Below are 14,542 nucleotides of genomic sequence, written 5' to 3' on the forward strand. Positions count from 1 at the left end.
ACAAAAACTAGGATTAATATTTTCTTTATTAGTCTGTAAACACACACAGCTATACCCTGATTAGACACCACACACCTAATGGTAAACCAATAAGACATAACAAGTCATACTTTATATCAAATTAGACAAAAAATATAAATAATGTTCTTTTTTTTTGGCAATGCTTTTACCCTAATTAGACACCTGTACACTAATGGTACACTATTTAGACATAACAAATCATACTTTGTATTAAAATAGATGAAAAATGGAAATAATTTGTTCTTTATTAGACTCTTAGATCATAATTGAGGACACATAACAACAGAACTGTGTAAACTAAACTGAAGTGAACTCACATAACTTTACCTCTATAATTTTGACAGTTAAGTGGTAGATCTGGTTCACATATTGTTTTTAAATCAGTAAATAGCAGATTTCACTGATTTCACAGATGTGATTTCACTTTAGTTATGGTGCAGTTATGTTGTATGTGTCTAAAATTAGCCTCTCATTAAGTCTGTTGGGAAATAATACACATTTTATTTTACAATACATTTATTTTGTGATTTGTAATGCTCTTACAAAGTCTAAAAAGGGTCTAACAGTGGGAAGTAATACACTTTAGTTTACAGTACAATTCTGCTGTAATGTATCAAACAATACCCTCTAATTAAGTCAAATAATTGTCCAATGAAAGCTCCAATACTGTCTAATAAACAATATTTTATTTCTGTTTTTTATAATTGAATAACAAGTATGGCTTGTTACATCTTATTAGTGTACTGTTGGTTATATGGTGTCTAATTAGGGTGTAGTTGTGTTTGTTTAATGTCTATTAAAGAACATATTATGCCTGCTTTTTATAATTTCATACAAAGTATAGCTTGTTTTGTCTTAATGCAGTTTAAAATAAATTGTGACCCAAAGCGATTGTGTTTTCATGCAGCTCCACTCAGATGAGCCATATGTTGCAGAACAGCCACTTAACTCAGCTGCTCCTTAATCAAACAAACATGTATTAAACAATTTCAGAGTGTTCTGAATCGTAATGCCTTCTGTCAAATTTTCCATAGCGTACTTGAATGAGTGTAATAACCAGCTTTTGGTGTGGTTGCTGCAGGCTGGTAACAACATTATCATAATGTTCTCTTTTCAACTCAGTGGCATGGTAATGCTGACCTTTAGAGGGAGAGAGGGAGAGAGGGGGATGTTTTAATAAATCATTATATTTTGCTCCTCGCGTAAACTCGCATGTTATTTTGGCCTTGAAGATGAAAGCGCTCCGAAAATATAAAACCAAACAATCGTGAGCCTATCAAAACAAAGGCACAATGCAACCAAGCAAACAAAATCAGAAGTAAACCCACCACTTTGCAGCAATATTGGCCATAACACATTCTCATCCCCCAGAGCCTCATTTAGCAGTATCAAGTCAGAGAGAGACAGAACGAAGTGGTGGAAAGCTGCAAACCCACTGTAAGCGTCACATAAGTGCAATTTCAAAAACTGTTTTCTGTGGTCAGGTGTGCACTAAAAGCATTGTGTGTTGCACATCAAACCAATTTTGCGTGTCTGCTCTGAGCTTGGTTCATTTTTTGAAGCCACAGCGGAGGACCAAAATTGGCCTTTTGCATGTGGTTTCAGCAACCACAGTGACCTACATGGCGGCAGAAATACATAAAAAGGTAATCACGTTGATAAATACTTTATTCTGGTTAATTATCCTGACATGCCCACATTATTATGCATGTTTTCAAAAGGCGGTTTTTCGCTGAGGAGGCTATGGGGAATCGAGAGCTTAATAAAACTTTTATAAACTCATAACATTTACAAGCAGCTAAGGCATAGCTGAGGAAAGGGTAATTAAAAAATGCTCTGTGATATAAGCTGTTAAAGCAGCAGAATTCAGCTCAGATGTATGGGCAGAATACGTGTGTAATAATTAAGGTTTTGTTGATACATGAGCGCATGAAGCAGCAGCAACACATCAAATTAGATCATTTATATGGTCTGCCTAAATCCTCACAACCTGTTTTTTGACTTTTAAATACTCTTAAACAGAATAGAGGCTGCGCACACACAACTTAGACAGACCGCCATAGAGCTGCAGTGGTCGACTGGTATGGATTTTTGCTGATATGTAGACAGCAGTGCAGCCAATATATAATGCTGATGTGTAAACAAAGAAATGTTTGCATAATTCCAATATTTCATCATTTCATCACTTAAATGGAATTTTCTGTAAGTAATGAAATAGAAGTTTTACATTGGATGGTTTTAATTTGAAATGGAAACAGGAAGTGTTGAGTGTCTGTCCTTCTGTCTGCTATGTTACTGACTGCATGGATAAACTAAAGCTGGCTAGCTACCTCGCTAACATATCAAACAGTCGGGGGCAGGATTATGTCAGAGTTATACTGAAAAGGGAAAATGATGGAGTCGTCGTTTATTAACTTCCCAGCGACGTATTTCACAAGCTAATTAGCGACTTAGCTCTGCACAAACGTCTGCTTAGCTGTTACACTTATTCCACCTCAAGTGCTGCGGAGTCCACCCACATTTCCCATGATGCCTGCTGGAACATATAAGTTTTGTGCTCCAGAATGCAAATATTACTTCTTGTTAGCGTTTGCGATGTGTCTGTCATTTTTGTGCAGGATTTACACCATGAGTGAGGTGGCTGTTACACGTTTGCACACTGGATCAGACTGATAAATTAGGAAACCAGCCCAACCCCAGAAAGCGAGCAGTGTGTCAGAAGTAATGTCATTCAACTGCATTATTCTTTACATTATCATGTAATATATTTAACACTAGTCAGTAACAGTTTTAGGTTAGATTTGCTGTCATTTAGGATGGTAGAAACGTGTTAACATTTAGAAAAGACAACGGTGACTGAGGAGATTTCAGCAAAAGTTTATAGCAGGGTGATAAAAGTCAAACTAACTTTGTCACCTCCCTCCTGAAACTCACAAGTGGGAATGCTGGCACCGTTCCACAGCAGCCACACTGACAAGGCTGCCTGCAGAACGTTTCTACTGATATTTTTTTTTCTGTTTATCAGCCTTGTGAGCGCAGGCACTGGCTGATGCCAATTATCTCAAAATGCCAGTTAATTAGTCTGTTTAACTGGCCAATTGATTATAGCAGTGGTTTTCAAACTTGGGTCTTGGGACCAACAGGGGTCCTTTGGAAGTGGGACAACAATGGAAGAAATAGGGTTTGCTGTTTTGATTTATTGTGATTTATAGTGATCACAGTTCAGATCATTGAAGACTATGAATTCTTTGTCCATTAAACACAAAATAAAATTCAGGGGGGATTCAAGACAGAGTCCTTTAAAACTGGGGGTCTATGGTCTAATGTGCATCTATCGTGGGAGTCCTTGACATGAAAAAGTTCAGGACTACAGACCTGTATACGGTGTATCCTTCCAGACATCACTAGAACAGTAACCCTTGACTTGGTTGTCATTATATTTTAGAAAAAGTGACTGTTTGCCGTCGATATAGCATAAAGATATTTACTTTTATTTGTTTGGCTGATCCTCCAGAGGAGGTCTTTGTGTAAGAAACACACACACACACACAAACACACACACACACAGACACACACACACACACACACACACAAACAAACACACACACACACACTCACAGTCTCACTTCATCTTCTTTTGTCTTGTTGTGTTGATTAGTGGATGCATGCTGAGGTGGTCTTGATATAAATACAGCTCTGGTGTTATTATTTTTTTCTTCTTCGTAGCTGTGTCATCATTTTCACATCTAGCGAGCTGTGGTTGCTAAGGACGTTTCCTGCAGTTCACCACAGCAGCAACCAATTAGTCAGCACATACTCGCTAACACTTTAGACTCTGTTATTACACTACGGTCTATAAGCTTGTACGTACCTCTCTGTCTGCTGTATCTGTAGGTTTTCCCGCATGCTCTTTTGTGCTTCTGTCCTCCACCTCGCCCGCCTCTGCCACTCTCATTTGGTCTTTACTGACTTGCGCAAAACAAGTCTCGTCCGTCCAGACGTATCGGGAGTGGCTGTGCCCAGTCATTAAGAACATACAGCTGTCGCGCTCATTTTTAAGAAGCAAAAAAAGCAGTGTAGCAGAAAACTCCTTTTCCATCCCTGATTTGTCTTAGAATCACACCATAATTAGAGACCATTTTCTTTCTCATTTAAACCTCTGTAATTCTTAATCCATTGTAATGTGGCCATTACTGGCTCATTTTTTACACTTGCTAAAGTCATTAGTCATTGCTAATTACCATATCGAATAGAGGAGGCCAGCCAGGGGAATTCTAATGAGAGTTTAGTGCTACAGCAGATTCTCTGGAGCTGTGGGTGGAGATCATACAGCAAAGGATGAAGATCTGGATCTGACAGACATGAGAGAGAGGGGGGAGGTCCAATTCGTTTTGGTGTCCATCATCGCTAACCGCCAAACACATACACACACACACACACTTGAAGGACTGCTGGTCTCTGTTGTGTGTGAGGACACAAGCATGCACTATAATGGTTACATGTACTGTCCATATAGTGTGCAGCGTCGCATGTTCTTTGTTTGGGTTGACAGAGCGTTCCAGGGTCTTTCAGCAGTTTTTTTCTTTCCATTATTTCCTCCTGCAAATTTTTACCTTTTTGATTCAGTCACACTCCTCTCATCAGCCTCTTTTCTAGTCAGAGCAGTGGCTGTTTTCTTTCATAGCGCTATTGGATACGTCCCCCCTCATCTTACTCAGAGAACCAGGGTCACACAGGTAACCCAAAGTTTGCAGCAAGAAAACACTGATAAACCAACTGTACATACACTTCCTGCTCATCATTAATTTAATGTGGCTTTTACCTGCTGTCAGGCCTCTTGGCCGTACCTCCAGTTGAAGGTTTATGCAAGTCGCTGTCCCCCATTGCAGCACCTGAAAGTGCATCACCTATTATGGCATGTAAATCTCTGCGAGTGACATTTCTTCTTCACCCCCTCCTCCTCCCGTCGCAGTCATCAGTTGCTTTGCTGTTGCAAGACTTCTTTTTGTTTGTGTTGTTATTTGAAGCCATTTCATAACGAACCATTACTTATTTATTTCAGCGACAGCACGAGCCTCAGGTGACACAGAATTAACAGCGCTCTTTATTTTCTCCATTCCTTCACTTTAGCGGGTCCCTTAATTTCGCAGTGCTGATGCTGGCAAAATGATAGACTTTTCCTTTATGGAAAGTCTTTTCTTTTTTTGTACTCTTTGATAGCATTTTCATGACTGAACACCTCCTGGCGTAGGGGCAGACCCCGTAGCCTTACATGGCATTATTGGGGTTTTAATTATGCTAATTTACAGTTCTCATGAAGGTGCACTACGTAGATCATTTACACATTTATTTTTCTTTATCCATTAAAATAGATTATTTTATAAGCAATGTAGTATCTATTATATACTGTAAAATGTCCTGTTATATGTTCCCAAAAGTCCAGAGTAATGTTTTGAATTTTTATTTTGACAGAAAAAGAGAAAAACAGGTCAGGAGCCATTAAGCAGAAACGTTTTAACTTGTAGATATCTTTGTTGTTTGGTAACAATGATAATTAGTGTTATGACTTGATTTAGGAAGAGAGCCATGACAAATAAACAGGGGTGGAAAGAGTACTGAAAATCTGTACTCAAGTACAAGTACTGTTACACTGCTAAAATAATAATCAATTACAAGTAAAAGTACTGGTGTTAGAGAAATACTTAAGTAAACCGTTGATGTCCCAGTCAGCTCTCTGAACTAGTGCTGCAAATTTTGTGCATTTTCCTGAACCAAAACACGAACCAACAATTGATTAATCATTAATAATTTATAAGATACAAAATGCTTTTTTCCTCATTTTCAACAAACGGCTCCAGCAGACAAAACAAAGTCAATTGAGGTGCAAATTACCGCCATGTCCGTTGATTAAATATCCATAAATACATTTTTAATTGGTTAAATTCTTAACGGAAATTAAATGATTAATGATTAACATCCTCACTCCAAATGTGTGCTGCCGCAGTGTTTTGTTTCATTTTTCATCCGCATGTCCTGGTTTTCATTGGCCAATTTGTGACCAGATCACCTGATTGGCTACTAAAATGCAGATGAAATGTTTGGATATTAATTCAAATTGTACTCAGTACTCAACTCTGATTTTAAAAGTAGATTACATCTTGTAGTGGATACTTAAGAACAAGTAAAAGGACGTAATTGAAGATCTACTCATGAATGTACAAGTACCCCAAAAAACTACTTAATCGCAGTAATTTGGGTATTTGTGTCATAACTTTCACTTTGCCACCACTTTTGCAAGTACAGACAGACAGTAGCTAACGGTAGTATAAACAAACACAAGCTAACAATAGCGCTAGCTTACAGCAGCTGCATTGATTTGATTTGCATTTCTGTACAGATGTTGCCAACACCTCTAACTCATCTGTCTTGAAGGTAACTGTCCAGTGTTGTTTTTGTTCCATTTTTTTTTTTGTAGGTTTCATCAACATATGTTTAAAAAAAAAAACAATGGTTACAAAGTAGTGTCTGTTGCTAGGTAACAGGTATCAAAGCTGATGAGTGATGTTGGATTGAGTATTTAGGGTTTCCTAACCTGAGACAATAATAATAACCAGTTGTATTGCATTCCTGCACATCAATGGTGTCGAGCTCGAGCTTCTGCTGCTCCCATTACCGTTCCTTTTTCTTTCTCGTAATGCAATAAAAGAGGGAGAGTGAATAATTGATTAATCATCGCCTTAACAAGACTATGAAATTAAAGTGCTACTTGGAAGATTTCCCTTACTGTAATAAGACAGCTTAGTTAATGTTTTACCGAGGCACCAAGGTTGGCTGCTGTGCAATAATGTATGAGGAGCGGAAAGGAGGCTCAAAGGAAGCGAGTTCAAAAGGAAACAAACAGAGACAAACAGGTCTGTGTTTGCCAGTCGCTCTGCTCGACTGGGGAGGAGGACTGCTGCAGAAGAACCAACACACACCCACACACCCGTACAAACATCTCACACACACAGAAACGGTGACCCGGTTGTTCTCTTGCACAGACAAACTGACGCACACTCACACATTGTCCCCGGGAAGAGAGAATGTGCATGTTTGTATTTATTTGTGTGTGTGTGTGTGTGTGTGTGTGTGTGTGTGTGTGTGTGTGTGTGTGTGTGTGTGTGTGTGTGTATGTGTGTGTGCATGCATAGTTGAATGCGTCAGTGTCAGTGCCAAGGTGTAGGCCATTGTTGTCTTGGCCCAAAACAAGCCCCTGTCAGCCCCCGAACGGCACATGAGGAGACAGGCAGGGAGCGGAGACGGAGACGGAGGATGGAAGGGAGAGGAAGAGAAGAGAGAGGAGCGAGGGAAAGAAGAAAAAAAAAAAAAGGACGACTGAAGGAGAAGGATTAGACAGCTGTTTACTGCCATCTCTGGAGGCCAGCAGCAGTCAAAGCTAAGGAGTTTGTCAGCCTCTGGTGGTACCATCCAGTTTACTTTTCATCTCTGCCATTCCTCCTTCCCTCTTTCACCCTCTCTCTCATTCTGAGTCGCATTCCTGTTCATGCACTTTCCCTTTTTTCCTCCCAATCATAGGGCAGTTCTTCGTTTGTCATGTTGTTCCTCTTTTCGCTCTAAACAAGATGACTGAGAGGTAATTAAGAGGCAATTTAAATAGTAATTATAATATCGAGCATTGTAATAGTTACTGCAGAACACTGCAGAGTTCTTGCACTCAGAAAGTGATCAGAAACTGACTGTGAAAGAATCAAAATGATCCAGAAAACTGTCGATAAATCCGCAGGTGAAAAACATGTTTGAACGGCTGCTGAAAAGACAAGAGTCAGTCAGGATTTATGAGTTACAGTTGAGTAAAGATCAAACAGTATTCTCTATTATTGTGGTATTATTAAAGTGTGCTCAAACTGTTCAGAAAGAACTGGTACACACACCAAAATCATTTATCCAAGTTTTATATTGAAAACTTTTTTTTTTTTTTTTTTTTGTGCTTCCCTCTGGGAGTCTGTTGCTGACTTTGTTTGATGCTTGACAGTATTTACTGTGAGTTTTTTAAGCATGTTAATCAAACACTGTTTTAATGATAGTTAAAATTTGAAACAGTGGGGAATTTTACCGTGCTTTAGTAGTAATCATTGCATCACTACAGTTAAGCCGAAAGGCTCTTCTCTCTCAGTGTGATGCTGTGATATCAAGTCAGAAAAGATGAATAGATTTTTTTTTCTTAAGTTGTTGTAGGTGAGGTCCCCTACTGGGTTAATAACTTGTACTTTCTTCTTGACAGAAAAATAACAGAAAACCATACTAATACTCTGCTTTTCTTTGTCATGTATGATAGTAAATCAAAAGTTTGATTTTGGGCTGTTGGTCAAGCAAAAATAATCAATCTGAAGGACTCTGGGACATTATAATCTAAAACTTTCAGTTCTTTCTGACTTTTTGTAGACATTTGATTAATTGAGGATATAATCAGCATTGATAATGAAAATTATCAATTAGAGCAGCAGCTGTAATTATGATTATTAATTCTTTGAACATGCTTGAATTCCCAATTTCACAATACTGATCTGTCTTTCTAATCTATACTGATAGTAACTATTTTCATAATATTCTTAAATTTAGGCACTTTAGATCTTTTTAGTATGCTTAATGAAATGTTCATTAAATTTTCTCTGTGTGATATTGATTATGGTTTTACCCGATTCAGAATTTTGTCAGTCGAATATGAAGATCCAGCGACTCGTTCTTTTATTTTGTTTTCCAGTTCATTACCACACTGAACTCCTGTATCAGCCTACACGGGTCTGGTTTACCAGTAAGACATTTTCATGTCTTCCTTCATCATCTGTGATGTGAAAACATCAGATTCCCACGCAGTCAGAGACAGGAAAAGTGTGCGTCCTTCTCATCATTCAGGTATAAAGTCCCAGCGCACCACAGAGCATCTTTCCCGCTGTTCTCCGGTTCCGCCGCAATTATTTTTTTTTGGTTTTCGGCAATCTAGAGACTCGGTTTGTAAAGTAAACAGCCTGCCATGCTGCTGCATTGCTCTGTGTAGAACGACACAGATGAAAAACATGAGCAGAAACTTGTTTACCAAGTGTGCCAGCTAATATAAAACTATATTTATGATTCCCCTTATTTATAACTCTTTATTGAAATGTTCTCCCTGCATTTTTATTAACTTCGGTTTTATCCTGTTATTGTGATGCACACTGACAAAAGAAAACAACTACTCAACCTGATGAACCTCTGTCGACTGAGGGGATAATTCAGATCTGTTACCCATTGGACGATACTTTATGAACCTATTTGGTTCAAACTTTGATCCTTTTTTCTGTTCTCAGAATCCATTTCATTGCTGTTTGTGTATAGGATTAATTGGATGATCTTCTGACATCAAAATGCTCTATTCTTGTTTATAATTAATAGAGGGTGAATGATGGGAGTTGCTGCTGGCAGCTTATGGTTGGTAATTTTTCTTTGGCTGTGTTTACATAAATATTTAAGACACCAGTATTCTTTGCTTATATGAATTTTACTGATCTGTAAAAGGTCTGGGGACCGACATGTTTTAAAGTAAAAGGTGTAAGTGGATTTTTTCAGTTCTTTAACTGTGCAGAGGTAAAACGGAGAGTTTTGACGCAGGAGAATCAAGCACTTTTTCGTGTGATTGGCTTGCTGCAATACTCAGTACGCACTGAGGTATTTAGAAAAACATGTTGCTTTTCTCGCTGCGCAGAAAAAGCTTAACCTTACCCACACCCCTTTTGAACAGTGATCACTGAACAAGTCAAAAACACACACACGCACCCTGCAGACAGCTCCGCATTCTCCCAACTGATTTTCAAAGGCTCGGCATCCATTCTGTGTTTGCTCTCCACTCGCTCCCCGTCTGCTCTTTCATCATCCACCCGTCATCTGAAAAGCATCTTAAATGATTATGTTTTAGCTTCTCCCTCTTTTTTTTTTTTTTTTTTTTTCCCCATACTTAATCTCGCCTTCATGTTCACGCTCCATTTGGCTTGACGGCACAAAGGTGAATCATGAAAGCCTTTTTTGTTTCAGATTTGTGTCATTTTCATTGCGTAAGCTCTGCCGCTCTGTGCCTCCGCGCTTGTCGGGGACCCGATATGTAACGCAACATGATTTCTGCTGTTGCTGTTCAAGCTGGCTTCTCTTGAGGTGAAGAGACACACAGAGAGACGGGGGGGACGACGGGGATTTGACTCAGGGGGATTTTGCTCACAAATCATCCGGTTGGTTTTTTTTTTGTTTTTGTGAAAGTGCAATTAGAGCGGTGGCTAAGTGTTCTCCTCTGCCTATTAATCCCCAACAATTAATGTGCGTGGTTCCATGAAACATATTGGCAACTTTCTTAAAGTGAGATTAATTTGGCAGGAAGGAGGCTGAGTGGGCCTTTGTGGAACTGGTTATCTTTCCTTCGCACATTGGGCTAAGCTCTCCAAGCATGGTGGAACGAAGAGAGTGTGAGTGCAGAGGGAGTGTGATGCAATGTAGGTCATTTGGATGGTGTGAACATCACAAGGTTTAAGATTGCTCCTCTTGATTGTGTGCAAAAATTGGCCAGGAAAGAAAAAGAATGATGCCATTTATTTTCCAAGTCACTACGTTAACATGTAATTGATTCTGTTTGTAAAAATAAAACGTGGAATCGGCCCTCGTGAATTGAAGAAGTACGTGAACATTTATACATATCTATATTTTACCAAGCAAACATCCTGTCCTGTTTTTCAGCTCTCTGTCTGGCCGAATTGTCGGAGGCGTCTGGTGGTTCTTTACCCTCATCATCATCTCATCCTACACCGCCAACTTGGCTGCCTTCCTGACAGTGGAGAGGATGGTGTCTCCTATAGAGAGTGCTGAGGATTTGGCCAAGCAGACAGAGATCGCCTATGGAACACTGGACGCCGGCTCCACCAAAGAATTCTTCCGGGTGAGAAACCGAGATTCAAACATTTGTTTTTCAAAAGATCGCTGCAAACGCTGACCTCTGTGACAGATATATTGCATTTCCTGTAACTACCTCTCAATAAAATCCCTTTATTTTGACCATTTGGAAGCTTTCAGTGTGGAACAGCTGGTGAAGGGAACTGGGGGTTTACATTATCAGTAACTTAATACAGCTCTGCTGCAGTGTTAGGAGTGAACCGCAAACAGGGAGGCTGATATCAAAGAAATACAATTACAAACAGTAATGCTGCCTCATATGCATGCATCATTCTGTGTTTGTGTTGAATCTAGCATGGGAATGGCGCCACCAAAAATGAGAGCTGATTTTTTGAGAGATAAATACAGAATGTAAATACTAAGGATGATGGAGTACAACTTCACCCGTACCTGTGTCTGTTCAACCAACTAAATTATCTTAAGCCTCGTCTTAACGACACTCAGGCTTAGCAATGCACGGTCATGTGAATGCCTACAAGGCTATAGCTGTCGCCCACTGTCTGGCTGATTTGTTGCTGATCATTTCTGATTTCTGCAACGTTTTGGAGAATCAAATTTAAGGAAAGAGCTATTTCATCTTGTATCGATGTAAGATATTTACTAGAGCTGTACGGCCAGCACAAGAAAGTGCTGACTGTCCAGCAGTCCGACGTAATACCAAGTAAGAAGCAGTCAGCTGGAGCGAAATAAAGGAGAACATAAGTGGTTGTTCAGAAAAAATAGATGGACAGGCGTCTGGGAGCACATTGCCTGTTTCATCGAACTAGTAACTGCAATATCCTCAGACTCCCTTAAAAAATTGTGCAATTTAGTGAGTTGTTGAGTTGAGAAAAACTTAATAAACTTTGTGAACTGTTTTTGACAAGTTCTTGTGTTCTTGTAAATTCGGTAAATGTTACTAACTGATTTAATTCTGTGTGTAAAAAAAAAAAAACGAAACAAAAAACATTTTGTTCATTGTTTCAGGGTGTGGCTACAGTTCCACACATCTCTTTTAAACAACACATCCTTTTGAATGTTCACGACACAGAAAAGAACGTATTCATAAATAGAGACTGTATATTTTTGGTGCAACCGGTGTAACTCTAAGGTCAGACTCGCATATGCCAGGCCCTGTTTCCATATCTGTACTCGGAATGGGCGGGGCTTAAATCAGACAAGGGTGGTGCTTAAACTGAAAGTGAGTGGGAAAATTTCATCCTCAAATTGACATGGGTTGATTAGAAAAAGCTAGTCTCAAAATTGCACATAAGAAGAATAATGCTTTTGATGACAAGAGCAGAAGATTTTTATAAACTTGAGTGAAAGAAGAATAAAATACACACAGTATTAGTTACCCAATAACTCCTTCATCACAAGTACAGATACTGATTCATTTTATACTCATAAAAAGTACTTTATCCATACTGGATACTTGTTTCAGTTGGCTACTCACTCATCAATACATTAAATGGCTGTTGCTGTAAAAATGACAGCCAGGATGTCTAAAACATTGTTTAGTTTCTTGAAATTCTCCAAGATTATAACTTGAACACAACATCTTTCAGTGTAAATAATGCCAATAAAAAGTATCCACACTGACACTGTCTCTTTCTCTTTCTTGTTAACAATTCTGGCTGTCAGAGGTCGAAGATCGCTGTGTTTGAGAAGATGTGGTCCTACATGAAGGCGGCTGACCCGTCCGTGTTTGTCAAGACCACAGACGAGGGCGTGATGAGAGTCAGGAAGTCCAAGGGCAAGTATGCCTACCTGCTGGAGTCCACAATGAACGAGTACATAGAGCAGAGGAAGCCCTGCGACACTATGAAGGTGGGAGGAAACCTGGACTCTAAAGGTTATGGCATTGCCACACCCAAGGGCTCCCCCCTCAGGTAAACCCCTGCAACTGCAGCGTGGCCCAATAAAAGCCTCCAAGTGCTTTTATCGGAGCTCCTGCATAAGCATCATCTGTCACCTGTTGATTTGTCCATTAAGCTAACTTCTTGCTCCATTGCCTCATGTGTGAACACAAACGTACATGAACTTGGATTGATTGGTTTCTCCTTTTTGTGAAATTCCATGCATTTTGGTTCTTTTATGCATCTTTTTTTATCATAATAACCCAACATGTCAGTATTAGTTTTCTGTTCTGTATACTTGTAATGCATTCCAATCATGCATAGAAAGCATGGCATTACTTTTACAGTATTAAAGGAATAATTTAGATTATTTAATGTAGGGTTGTATGGGGTACTTATAAATAACCACTGTATTTCCTAGTAGATACTGATCAGAACGCCTACAGTTAGGAGTTGCAGAGAGTGGCACCAGCACAGACGCTAAGCAATTAACTATTTAAGCCACTTAAAGACAGGTTGTGTTATTCTAATCCAGTACTCTTTTTATCAAAATCAGCGAATATCTCCTCACAGTCCTCTAGCTCCCCATTCTGTGTGTGTGCTCAAAAATTATCTGATGTTTCTACGCAGCCCTGGCTCTGTAAATGGTTAACAAAAAGTGTCTCGGACTGAGCCGCACGACGCCGCTCAAGCCGATCAGTGTTCAGGCCGTGTTTGTGCCTGTGCACACGACGAGGGGAGGTGGAGAGGGAACAAAAGGGACGTTAAATATTCTGAAGGAGCACCGAAGAAGGATTTGTTTGGTTGTCAAGTTCAAATATAAACAAATTCAAATATAAAAAAATATCAAATATAAAAATCTTTTTTCCAGAATAGCTCCCCCAACTTTAGAAAAAGGTTCACCTAAAATAATCAGTATCAGTTTTAAGTGTATGCTGAATATTTTCGTTGCTTTACTTTGACATCAGACAGCCGTTTCTGATGGAAAATATAAGTTTTATAAGCCAAATATTGCTCTCTCCAAACCAACCAAACTCCATAGGCGAAATCAGTGATTTTGCATCCCAGTCGCTGGTCTAGTGCCGCCTCGATCTGTTTGTTTGTTTGTGTTATTGTGTGACTTTGGTGAATCCAAACTATCATTTTAAAACACCAAAGTCACACAATAACAAAAACAAACTTACAGATCGAAGCAGTGGTAGACCAGATCAGCTGTGTTCGATGAGCTTAAATTACTAATATCGCCTATGGAATTTGGTTGGTTTGGAGAGAAGTGACATTTGGCTTATACAACGTAAGTTTCCTCTCAGTAAAGCCTGTCTTACAGCAATATAAAGCAGTGAAAATATAGCATACTTAAACTGATATTGATCTTTTTAGGTGAACCTGTTTTAAGTGTCTAAAATAGCCGGTACTCCTCTCTGCTTTTCCAAACTGCAGATGTGTCCTGCTGTCGCTTATACACTGACTATCGATAAGTACCTTTAATTACCTACCTTTAAATAACCCAAACTATGCCTTTAAAGTTTTTCCTTCTTTTGTTCATAGTTTTCACACTGTCACAAAGACATTTTCAACTTCATCATGTCCTTTTTTACCGTGTGTATGCAGCAAGCCTATTCATAGCTGACTTGTGAGCACTAGCAGAAGTGTAAAGTAGGACTATGAGATTTCCCATCCTCCTTAAGCAACACTTGTCTTCCTGCTGCCCTATA

General features: G+C 39.2%; 1 protein-coding gene across 5 annotated transcripts in view; it reads left to right on the forward strand.

Moving 5' to 3' along the window:
- The window catches only part of gria1a (glutamate receptor, ionotropic, AMPA 1a), a 105,844-nt gene that overhangs the window by 74,852 nt on the left and 16,450 nt on the right, over positions 1-14,542 (forward strand). For all 5 annotated transcript variants that reach the window (XR_014770601.1, XM_084718667.1, XM_084718666.1 and 2 more), the window contains exons 12-13: positions 10,777-10,975; positions 12,613-12,860. Coding sequence is in view for 4 of the 5 variants with exons in the window: in XM_084718667.1 (XP_084574793.1) it covers positions 10,777-10,975; positions 12,613-12,860 (447 nt within the window). In the remaining variant the exon portion in view is untranslated. The remainder of the gene's footprint in view (positions 1-10,776; positions 10,976-12,612; positions 12,861-14,542) is intronic.

This window comes from Lutjanus erythropterus, chromosome 5 (genome assembly GCF_056507025.1).
Source record: "Lutjanus erythropterus isolate fLutEry1 chromosome 5, fLutEry1.hap2, whole genome shotgun sequence".
NCBI classification, from domain to species: domain Eukaryota; kingdom Metazoa; phylum Chordata; class Actinopteri; order Lutjaniformes; family Lutjanidae; genus Lutjanus; species Lutjanus erythropterus.